General features: G+C 61.9%; 1 protein-coding gene across 1 annotated transcript; it reads right to left on the bottom strand.

Annotated features, from left to right (window-relative positions):
- Positions 1-479: 479 nt before the first annotated feature.
- LOC110385830 (uncharacterized) lies at positions 480-3,108 on the bottom strand. Its single transcript, XM_062676992.1, has 4 exons — positions 2,180-3,108; positions 1,714-2,113; positions 713-1,422; positions 480-585 (listed from the first exon to the last, which is right to left on the bottom strand). Exons 1-4 carry the CDS (start codon positions 3,106-3,108, stop codon positions 480-482), a joined length of 2,145 nt encoding a protein of 714 aa, XP_062532976.1.
- Between the last annotated feature and the right edge of the window lie 8,561 nt (positions 3,109-11,669).

The following is an 11,669-nucleotide window of genomic DNA, read 5'->3' as shown; positions in this document are numbered from 1 at the left end:
TGAGAAGGCGGCACGACATGAGAACCCTCTTGTCGTGGCCGCCGGAAACTACATACCCGATCCTGTAGACCGTTTGGTAAACCGTCGACGTCGCCCAAAGCACGTCATCACGGATCCTCCTGATCCATTAACGGTGCTTTTAGGCAATACAAGCACCGGTCACCGTCCTCGCCGAACCCGTCGCTTGCGACGAAGGGCTCGACGAGCGAATTAACCCACAGACACAGCCCACTGAGTTTCTCGCCGGATCTTCTCAGTGGGTCGCGCTTCCGATCCGGTGGTAGATTCTGCGAAGCACTGCTCTTGCTAGGGCGGTGTTAGCAATTCTCCGGTTTGAGCCCCGCGAGCTCACCTACACAAGCTAGGGTACGCTGAAATAGCCTCTCAAGGCTATCAGCATAGGTAGGAAAAAAAAAAAAAAACATCCTCCCGCCGTGCAGCGTCGTTCACGTCGTTGCATCCTCCTTGGTGAGCGGCGGTCATCGTGGGCAGCACGATAATCTTCTTCGCCGGGCGTCGCAGGATACCGCCGGCGGTGCGCACGTCGACCACTCGAGTGATGCCGTCGGCCCCCGGGTAAACCTCCTGGATGATCCCACGTGGCCAGGTGTTCCGTGGGAGCGTTCCGTCTGCTATTATCACGACGTCGCCTATCTTCAGGGCGGGCCCGCGGCTGTGGGGCTCCCGCCGGTTCTGCAGGTCGGGCAGGTACTCCCGGAGCCAGCGACTCCAGAACACATCTGCCAGACGTTGAGCTGCGCGCCAGTGTGCGCGCCCTATGAGGTCGGCGTCGTCAAACTTGCCCGGCACGGGGACTCGCGCTGGGCCTCCCAGCAGGAAGTGGTTCGGTGTCAGAGGGTCGGGGTCGTCGGCGCTCACCGATACGTGGGTGAGAGGTCGGCTGTTCACTGTGAACTCTGCCTCTGCCAACAGAGTGTGAAATATTTCGGGCGTCGGGTGCCTCGGCTGCTCCGTGGCCGAGAGCGCGGCCTTTACTGCCCGTACCATTCTTTCCCAGGCGCCGCCCATGAAAGGCGCGCCCGGTGGGATGAAGCGCCATTGTATAAGCCTTAAGCTTGCTTCATGCTTGGTCGCCTTGTCCAAAGCTTGGCGCAGCTCCTTGTCGGCACCTCGTAAATTGGTGCCGTTGTCGCTCCATATTTCCGTCGGAGCTCCCCGGCGCGCGATCATGCGCCGGAGTGCCATCACCGCTGAGTCCGTGCTGAGGCTCGCTGCCGGTTCTAAATGTACCGCACGCATAGTGAGACATGTGAAGATGGCCACATAGTGCTTCTGGGTGCTTCTGCCGGTGGTAACTTGATAGGGCCCGAAGTAATCGAGGCCCACGTATGTGAATGGTCGCCGATGGTGTGCCAGTCTGCTCGGTGGGTGATCGCCTGTGGCTGGACGCGGTGGAGTGTCCTTGCGGATACGACACGGAAGACAGTTGTGGATTACGCTCCGTGTCACTGGGCGTAGGCGTAAGACCCAGTACAACTGTCGGCACTCGGCGATCGTAGCTTCGGTTCCGGCGTGGTGCATCTTTCTATGGATGAAGTCTATCATCAGTCTCGTTTCGCGTCGGGATCCGTCTAGCACGAGAGGCGAGGTGATGACGTCAGCTCCCTCTATGTTGCCGATGCGTCCGTTTATTTTCAATATCCCGTCCGTGTAAGTTACGGACAAGTTTCGCAGTCGGCTCGCTGGGGATACTTGTTTCCCTCGTTGGAGCGCCAAAATCTCTTCCTCGAAGGCCGCCCGCTGGCTCTGTTGCCAAATGAGCGTCTCGGCTCGTCGCAGTGTGTCGGCGTCTAAAGTCTTCCATTGAATGACTGCTTGCTCTGGGGTCCGCGGTGTGTTCAGCGGGGTCTTCGAAGTCGTCTTCTTTCTATTTCTCTCCCACGTCGGGTCCGAGCGCGGGTTCCGTCTGGTCCTCTTGTAATAAGTGCGCTCGCGACTTCTGCGGCATAGGTCGACGAATTGCAGTATTCGCCCCGTTGCACGCAGGTACTTTTCCCATTTCGAAAAGCGTCTCGGGCCCGGGATCGCTTCGCCGAGGCTCTCTCTGCTCACGGCGAGCGTCGCGCACTTCTCTTCGCCCGTCTCTTCTGCCCTTTTTGCAGTCCGTTGTACGGGCCAATCATCCGGATGCCGTCTCAGGTATTCCGGGCCTATGAACCAGCGGTGGTTTCCTTCAAAGCCGACGGGTATTTCTCTTGTGGCGTCGTCGGCGACATTTTCCTTTGTGGGGACCCAGCGCCATTCCTCCACAGTGCTGTTCTCTTCTATCGCTGCAATGCGGTGAGCGACGAACGGTCTATACGACCTCGACCCCGTTCGTAGCCAGGTCAGTACGGTGGCGCTGTAAGTCCAGAACACTCTCGCGTCTGGTTTTCTATCGTGTTCTTCTGTGACAGCCGCGGCCATGCGGCTGCCCATGACGGCGGCTTGTAGCTCGAGGCGCGGTATCGAGGTGAGTTTCAGGGGCGCGACTCGGGCTTTGGCGAGTACGAGGGAGGTCCTGATCTCCCCGTCGGGCATTTCGGCGCGCCAGTATAACGCGGCGGCGTAGGCAGACTCACTGGCGTCTACGTATGTGTGGAGCTGGAGGTTGGCGGCGTCTGAGTAGCCGGGATAGCAGCGCGGCACTGAGACATCGCGCAGGCGTCTTAAGTGGTCGATCCACTCTCTCCATATCGCGCAGAGGTCTTCATCGAGGGGGGAGTCCCACGCCGTCCCTCGGCGCCACGTTTCTTGTAGGATCTTCTTCGCTCCGACAGTGACTGGTGATGCGATGCCTTGGGGATCGTAGACGGACATCATTATTCGCAGAGCCTGTCTCTTCGTAGGCCCGCTGCTCTCCAAGACTTCCTTTGGGATTCGCGCCATGTCCAGATTGAAGGCGAGGACGTCTTCAGCAGGTCTCCACACCAGGCCAAGTACTCGTTCTATTTCCGTTCCATCGGACAGCGTCACACTTGTAGGTGGGGCTTCGTCGGTCATGTGGCACCGTACCTCCTCGTTGTTCGAGGTCCATTTGCGTAACTCGAAATGGCCTTGCCATGCAATTCGGGACAATCTTGTGGGATGTGCCCCGGCTTCTGACATGCTGCGCATTTCCTCTCTTCCTTCGCTTGCGTGGTGTGCGTCCTCTGAGGCGTGTTCACCATCTTCCGCCGACCGCTGGTGTTCTCCACTCTCGTCTCTGGTTCCGGCTGTGCGTATGGGCTGCACAGGTCCGCCTCGCGCTGTAAGAAGCGCGACAGCTTGACGAGGTCCGGTTCTCCCGCCGGTTGAGTCGCTGAGAATTCGAACCAGCGGTGGCGTAGAGTGGACGGCAGCTTCTCTGATGTGATGTTGGTGAGCTCCGGGTTGTACATATAATGTACGCGGTCGAGGGCCCTCAGAGCGGCGACGACGTTGTTCACCTTATTCGCGAATACGCAGATGTCCCTCGGTGTGTCCGTGCAGCGTGGCAGCGCGCGCAGTCGTTCCAGCTCCGTTGCGGCGATTGCTTCTGGACGTCCGAAGCGCGATTCTAGAGTCCGCATGATCTCGGCGGGCTCGGTGTAATGCAGCAACAAGTTTTCGACCGCTTCTCTTGCTCTTCCTCTTAACGTACGCCGAAGTCTCGCAGTGTTCTCTGCGGCGCTGAAGCTGTCCGCTGATTCGGCGTAGGCGACCTTGAAGGAGAGCCATTCTTGGTGCGATCCACTGTACACTGGAAGCTCCCCGTAGTACCGATGCGATGGTCCGGGCCTGGCTTGGCGGGCGGCCGTCGCGATGGCAGCTGCTAGTTCGGCGATGTCGCTCTTCGGTGCGACAGGTACGGCAATCGGTGCCGCGGCAGGGGCCGGTAGCTTCAGCTGTTCTATTGGTGCGGGAAGTTCCAGTTGCGGTTGCTCGATGGTGGCTGGTGATCCGTGTGTTGGCTGCATTACTGTTTCTTCGACTCCGTGTAGCGCGATCGATCGTTGTTGACTGAGCCATGTATCGATGCGCTGTGATTGCTCGTTCTCGTCCTCCGTGAGTGTTGTGCGCGCATCTTCCTCCTCTTCAACGAGCGCTTCGGCTTCTAATGTTGAGATGCGGGCGGCGGCGAGCTCTGCTTGGAGTCGGGCTTGTTCTTCCTTGGCGCGGAGATGCTCTTCTTTGAGGCGCGCCATAAGCAACAGCCGTTGTGACTGTTGACTCGACTTTCTCGAAGATCCTCGTACTGGTGGCGCCATCCCGTCGCGGAGTGTGGAGCCTTCTTCTGTCGTCGAGATTTTGGCAGCGGCGTCCGTGATGTGGGACCCGTGTACAATCGGATTGGCCGTGAGCGCTGACTCTTTTCTGTTCTGGCTCGCGGATACGACGCTCTCCGTTGCTGCGTCGCCTGAAGTGGTTGCCGGTGTCGCGGTGCTGGGAGGTCTGACCACTCGACGACAGACCCCGCTGTTCGGTCCCGTTGGCGACGCCGGCGAGTATTGCGTAGGCAATATATGGCGGGAGGGGGGCATCGCTTGTGAGCCCCGCGGCACTCCCGGACACTTTTCCACTTGGGAGGAGGGTGCCGCCATCGGTGGCGGTCCCTGCGTCACTCCCGAACGCGGCGCGGTTAACTGGGAGGAGGTTGCCGCCAACGGTGGCGGTCCCTGCGTCACTCCCGAACGCGGCGCGGCCGTCACAGCTCGTTGCTGTGCGTCTTGCGATGTTGAGCCCGAGACAGCTTCGTTGCCGGGCCGGTCAAGGCGCGACGACCTCATCTTCTCGGACCGTGTGAGCACCATTTCTTCTATCTTCAAATTTCGATTTTCTTCGGTCTTCCCCAAATGAATCCGGCTCTCGAAGGACCAATATTCCGGACGGCCACCGCTCAGGTTTCGGCCACCACGTGTGATTTTTAGACTTCTTACTAGTTGAAACGTGGTGGCTCGAGTATTGCCGCAGTGGCTGTCGCGGAACGGGTGCTGGGATTGGTTCGAGGAAAATAACGAAGGCTTCAGTATGGCGTTCACACGGTCCTCGTGGCTTGACCGGCGCAGGGCGTAGGAGCGAGTCTCTTCTTGTTCGGTTGGCTCTCTCCTCTTCTCTTCTTCTGGAGAGGTCTTGACTCGCCGGCTCGCTGTCTCGAACTGAATTTGCAGTCGTGGGGTCGTCGCGTCCCCTTGCGGGGGCGCGGAGCGGGCCTCGGGGAAACCCCTCTGCCCGGACATGTGGCTCCCTGCCTAATGAGGCAGGGGTGATGCGCTGCTGGATGGTGTTTTGTAGGCTTGAAATTTGAAGTGGGCGCGACTTTATTCTTCTCTCTTCGCTTCTTTCTTCCACTTCTTCTTCCTCTTCTTTCTTCCCTTCTTCTTCCGGGGGCGGCTGCTGCTCTCCTCCATAATTTTTTTTTATTTTTGTTTTTGTTTTTTTTTTTTTTTTTTTTTTTTTTTTCCCTGTACTATTTACAATTTCATCTTAACCTAACTTAACCTAAAGTAAACCTAACTTAATCTAACTTACATCTAAGTGGCGGCAGCGCGCCGTTCCTGCACTCCGTGGAGTGCCGGGACAGCGCGCGCCGTCACACCTAAACTAATCCTAATCTTTTTTTTTTTTTTTTTTTTTTTTCTCTCGGGCCGGGGGCCGAACCTCCTACGAGGTCCCCGCGCCTAGGGGGCGCGCGGGGTATGTGAGACTCAACGATCTGCAGGTGTTGAGAGCAGATCGCGGGCCCAAGGATTTTAGGGCCCACCCACTAAACGACTCCCCTGCACTCTTACACCCGACGTCCGATCTCCGTCCGGGGTCAGAACCCGTTCAGAGTAGGGGGGTTCCCGCGGTCAACACTACAACCAGACACGCGGCGCCACCCCGAGGACGCCCGACCGACGGGTCGTCGAGGCGATAGTCGACGACCAACGACGTCGGTCTCCGCGGTACGGCGGCCCTACCAGGCCGCCCGGGCGGTGCCGCTGGTGTTCCGGGATACCCCGCTGGGCCAGAACCAGCCTGCCGGGTCGGAACGCGATACACCGCCGACCGGGTTGCTCTTCAACAGTATGTTCGGCGACGACAGCGACGACGAAAATGCGGACCGCATCGCAGTCCGCAGCCGCCGACGCGCCGTCCCGTCCTCCTGGTGCCAGCGCGCTAGAGTGACGGTAGCGTGCGGCGCAGCCTCAACCCCCTTAGGTCGCCCCGTGACCATCACCGGGAGGAGACTGCCTCCTCATAGGGGCTGGAGCTGGACAAACGCCCTCCTCCGAACCCCGGCTCGACGGCGGCGGCACGGCGCCGAGAGGGAAGAAGAGCTCTCCCTCTCCCGTTCCGCCGCCTCCTTCTGCGAGATGGTGGACTCGCAGAAGTCGAGCATCGCCTGCCAGGACTCGTCGCTGCCGAGCATCGTAGCCACGACGGTCGGAAGCGACAAGTCCGGTCCTATTTTTGCAACGAGGACGCGGCGCTGCTCCGCGAAAGCGGTGCAGTACCCGAGCGTGTGCTCCACCGTGTCCTCGTTGCAGCCACTGCAGTGGTGGCACTTCGGCGTCGGCTCCCTCCGGGCGACGAGGTGCAGGTAGCGACCGAAACAGCCGTGTCCCGTGAGCACCTGCGTCGCTCGGAAGGTGAGACGTCCTCGGTCGCGATTCACCCAGTCCGAGAGGACCGGGCGGATCGCCTCGACGGTCCGTCGCCCGTAGGCGGGGTCCGCCAGGCGGCGAGACCACGCCTCGAGCACGGCACGCCGAGATTGAAGCTTCCGCGCTCGAACTTCCGCCGCGCCGGGACGCGGCTCCCCCCTGGAGCGGAGATCGCATCGCCACGCGTAATCCGCAGCGAGCGCCTCCGCTTCCAGGTCCCAGGGAGGCGTCCCAGCTAGCACGCACGCCGCCTCAAACGAGACGGTGCGGTATCCACGAACCGCCCTGACCGCAATCGCGCGCTGCGGACGTCGCAACGCCGCAACGTTGTCGCGGGTCAGGGCGTGGCACCACACGGGAGCCCCGTACAGTGCCATCGACCGCACCACCCCCGTGTAGAGGCGGCGCACCACCACGTCAGGCCCCCCGACGTTCGGCAACAGCCGACTCAGCGAGCCGGCAGCCGCCATCAGTCGGGGACCTAATCTTTCAAAGTGAGCGCGGAAGCTCCAACGACCGTCCAGTACGAGACCGAGGTACCGCAACCCGGTTGCCTCGATCTCGACGCGAACGCCTCCGATCACGAGGTGGGCCCCCTGAGGCGGCGCTCTCCGGGCCCCGTGAAACAACAGGGCCTGGGATTTATCGAGCGCCACCTCCAAACCCAACCTTCGGATCCTGCCGATGACGAAGGCCACCCCCGCGCAGGAAAGACGGGCAGACTCTCGCAAGTCCCTCCCCCGGGCCACGACCAAAGTGTCGTCCGCGTAACAAACTACGCTCAGACCCGGAAGAGGAGCACTAAGGGCGCTACGCAGGACCCAGTCGTAGCCGATGTTCCACAAGAGAGGGCCAAGGACCGACCCCTGTGGAACACCGCGCTGGACGGGGAAGCGGAGCACCGCCCCACCGTGCCCGGTGCACACGACCGACCTGTCCTCGAGGTAGGACCCGATCAGCCGACGGAGGTACGCAGGGACGCCGTGATACTCCAGCGCCCCTGCGATCACCGACCAGGGCAAGGTGTTGAACGCGTTGGCGATGTCAAGGGACACCGCCAGTGCAACCCCGCCCCGGCCGACAGCCTCATCAGAGAGGGCACGCACGCGCATCACCGCGTCGATGGTCGAGCGGCCCTCCCTGAATCCGAACTGCTCCGCTGACAGATCGGGACCCACCCCCGTCAGATGCTGGACGATGCGGGCGGCCACCACCCGCTCGAGCAATTTTCCAGCCTCGTCCAGCAGCACGATGGGACGATATCCCGCAGGTGAGTCCGCGGGGCGTCCCTCCTTCCTTAGCAGAACAAGTCTGCCCGTCTTCCACTGCTTCGGAAACCGTCCCGACTCGAGGCAGGCTTCATAGAGCCGCACGAGTCGGTCCCCAAGGGCACCGAAGGCCAAATCCCAGACCCGGCCGTGAACACCGTCAGGGCCGGGGGCCGCGTCCTTCCTCCGCATCCTCGACACGGCCGCACGAATCTCCTCCTCCGAGATGCTCGGAGGGACCACCTCAGCAGGGGCATCACCGCTCACGCTACTGCGTGGTGGCGCGCCCATGGAAGGGGGCTCGAAGCTCCTCTCCATCCGCGGGAACAGCCCGGAGACAATCTCCCGCAGCTGCTGAGGCTGGAGACGTTCCGTCACCGGGAGCGCCCACGGCCGCAATTTCTTGCGGACCGTTTGGTACGGGCGCCCCCAAGGATCTTGGTCAAGCGTCTCCAGGAGCGTCTTCATGCTCTGAGACTTGGCCTCGCCGATGGCCCGCCGCAGTGCCTCCTGCTTCTGACGGCAGTCGGCATGCAGGCGGGTCGCCACCTCCGCGAAGTCCGCATCGCGAAGGCGGCGACGGCGGTGGCGGGCGCTTCGGCGGCGCGCCCGCACGCACTCCTCTCGGAGGAGCGCTATCTCGGGCGTCCACCAATACGCACCGCCACGCGGAGCGCGACCGCTGACCCGGGGCATCGCAGCATCGCAGACGCGACGCATCGTACCCCGGAACCATTCGGCCTCCAACTCCACGTCCACTAGACGCGCGGGCATCGGCGCCCACGCGGCCACTGTGGCCGCCTCCACCGCAAGCACCTTGTTCAGGCGCTTCAGTGCCCATCGCGGGAATGATCGGGGCGCACTACGCGGGAGCTCCTCCTCACCACGGGCGTCTTCGTCCGGCGCGTTCAACAAGGTGGAAACGGAGAGCTCAAATCGGACGAACCGATGGTCCGAGAGCGTCTCCGCCCCCTCGAGAACACGCCAGCCACGGACACGGCGTGCGGCAGACGGAGACGCGAACGACACGTCCACGTGTGATTCCCCGTTCCACCGCACGCAGGTCGCGACCGAACCTCTGTTCAGAAGACAGAGGCCGGTCGCGAAAGCCCACTCCGACAGGAACTCGCCGCGCGAGTCCGTGCGGGGAGAACCCCACGCCGTACATTTAGCGTTGAGGTCTCCCGCCAGTATCACCGGGCGAGACTCGAAGCGATGAACCAACGCCTCGAGCCCGCCCAGGAACCGCTCGAACTCAGCGAGACTCCTGTTCGGAGAGAAGTACACCCCGATCACGACGGTTTCGTTGACCCTAACGACGACGTACCCGGATCCCCTGGCCACCATTCCAAGGGGGGGTAACGCCGCAGATTGTCTCATCACGATCGCCACGGAGCCATCAACATCTCCAGCCCAGGAATCCTCCCGGTCGGGTGGTACGAAGTATGGCTCCGCAACGATCGCGATGTCGATGAACCACTCCGCCATGGTGTGGACGAGGAGATCCTGCGCCCTGGCGGAGTGGTTCACGTTCGCTTGAAGGAAGCGATGAACGTGATCCATTATTGAGGTGTCACGTCCATCGCTCCCTCGTCTTCTGTCCCGCCTTGCGGCCTGACGGCCGCGGCGGGAACTGACCGGCCGGCTGTATCACAGGCAGCCGGCCCTTCCTCTATATTTTTCTTCTTTTTTCCGCCACGCCTCCTCTTTGTGGAGGAGGGTGCGGAAAGACAGGACGGGCCCCCGGCCCGATGATCGGCCCGCCGCTTCGCCGCGTCGCATAGCACGCAGTGAGGTGCGGCGGCTGTGCAGGAGCCCGCCTTGTGACCGGGCTGGCCGCAGCGGAAACAAAGACCGCTGCGGTCCACAGCCGACGGGCACCTGGCGAGGCCGTGCCCGGTGCCGAAACACCGGAGGCATCGCCAGGGGCGGGCCTTCTGTAGCTGCACGTGGGCTATCACCCAGCCTACGCGTAGCCTCCCTGGTGAGTCGGCGGGCCGACCTCGTGGAGGCGTAGCCAGAAGTGTGGCTGCCTGCATAGGGCAACGCGCCCACACAGTGAAGGCTCCAGAGTAAGAGCTTCGCAACTCTCCTACCTTCACCTGCGTAAGGGCGCAATTGCCCTGCGATGCAATGGCGGCGGCCACTTCCTCCTTAGTGGCGCATTCATCCAGGCCCGTCACTTTGATTTCCGCCATCTTGACGGGCCTGTCTATACGCACCAGTTCTGGGTCCGGCAGGATTTCGCGGAGCCGGGCTGCTACCCTGTCCGCGACCGTGCTGGTGTTGGCACCAGGACACTCCAGCAACCGGGCCCCATTGGCGGTGTGCCGGACTCGGAGGCCACCCTCCACGCCCATGGCATCCACGTCGACGCTAACGCGCGCCCGGGCCATCACCTCCCCATAGGTGAGGCCCTTTTCCTTGGCAGCCGGCAGCAGCTCCAATACGACAGCCGCCGACCGCGGGGCGCGCGGTTTTCTTGCCTTGCGCCCTCCCTTTCTCTTTCCCTCAGTCACTGCTCGACCCATTACCTGGGGAGCGTTGACCGTCGGGACGGGACGGGGGCTAGGAACGTCTAGCGCCCTCCTTCGACCGCGTTTCACTACCGTCGTCCAGACTGCTTCCATGTTGGACGGGGCTGGAGGTAGTGGACGGGGCTGTGGGCGTTGCGCCGGCTGGGCGGCATTCACACACCCCTTTGTGTTCTTGCGGCTTCTGCCAGGCCCCGCCTTCGCAGGCTGGAGCGGGGCAGAAGCATCAGCCTGAGGCCTCACGGGCTGGACCGCCATTCGCCGTCCAACGAGCTTGTTTGACGCGGCCACTTTGGTGGACGCGCGTGCCGAAGGTGCCGCACCCACCCTGGTACCTGCAGCCCTTGTGCGTGACAGTGCAGCTAAGGCGTCACACGGTGACAGCGCAGGCGCCTGGCGCTCGTGCGCCAGCGGAGGCCTTGCGCGTTCAACCTTGGAGGCGCGGGCCTCGAGGATTGCTATTCGTTTTTTCAGTTCCTCTATTTCCTTGTCCTTCTCATTTTCCGCTCTTTCATTTGATGGGGACGGGGGCGACGGAGAGGCTAATTTACCCTGCTGTCCCAAGAAACCGTCAAGGGATGCACGCATTTCGGCCATCTCTTCCCGCACCCGCACGCCCTCCGCTCGAAGCTCTGAGTTTTCTGCCAACAGTCGCTCCAGTTGCGACCGCAGACAGGTTACTTCCTCCGTGCTAGTGCGTCGTAGAAACTCGTCCAATAGCTTCTCCACGGCGGCAGCCACGCACTTCAGGGCCCGCACGTACGTGCCCTTCAGGGAGCCTGATTTGGCCGCCACCATGGAAACAATTTCCAGCGAAATTTCAACCGCCTTCCGCGGGTCCATTGTGTCCACTTCTGTGAGGGAGCGGGTTAGTCGCTCGACCTCGCCTTCTCTCACCAGACCAGCTTCTTTACGGCGGAAGGCTCCGGTCCGCACCGAGGTGGTGACAGCCGGTTCTCCGTAGGTCACCGTAAGATCTTGTCGACCGTGTTCTTTGGCAGATGATCCTGTAGCATCCGCCAGCCCATCCTCGACTGCCAAAAATTTGGCAGGCGCGAGCTCAATCTCCGAGGAGTCGGAGAGAGCGGGAGTCACTGGTCGTTTGACCGTCTTCCGCTTCCTCCGAGTCCTCGGATCAGCCTTGTTCCGGCTCACAAATCGTCCGGTACTATCCCGGGCAAACAGTGGCGACTCTCGACCGCTCGAAGCGCAGCCCCTTGCAGAGCTTCGCGCCGAGCGCAGTGAGAGCGCACTGTCGC

This window comes from Bombyx mori, chromosome W, assembly GCF_030269925.1.
Source record: "Bombyx mori chromosome W, ASM3026992v2".
Taxonomy (NCBI): Eukaryota; Metazoa; Arthropoda; class Insecta; order Lepidoptera; family Bombycidae; genus Bombyx; species Bombyx mori.
The sequence above is the reverse complement of the archived record's forward strand: the minus strand, read 5'-3'. Positions and strand labels throughout refer to the sequence as shown.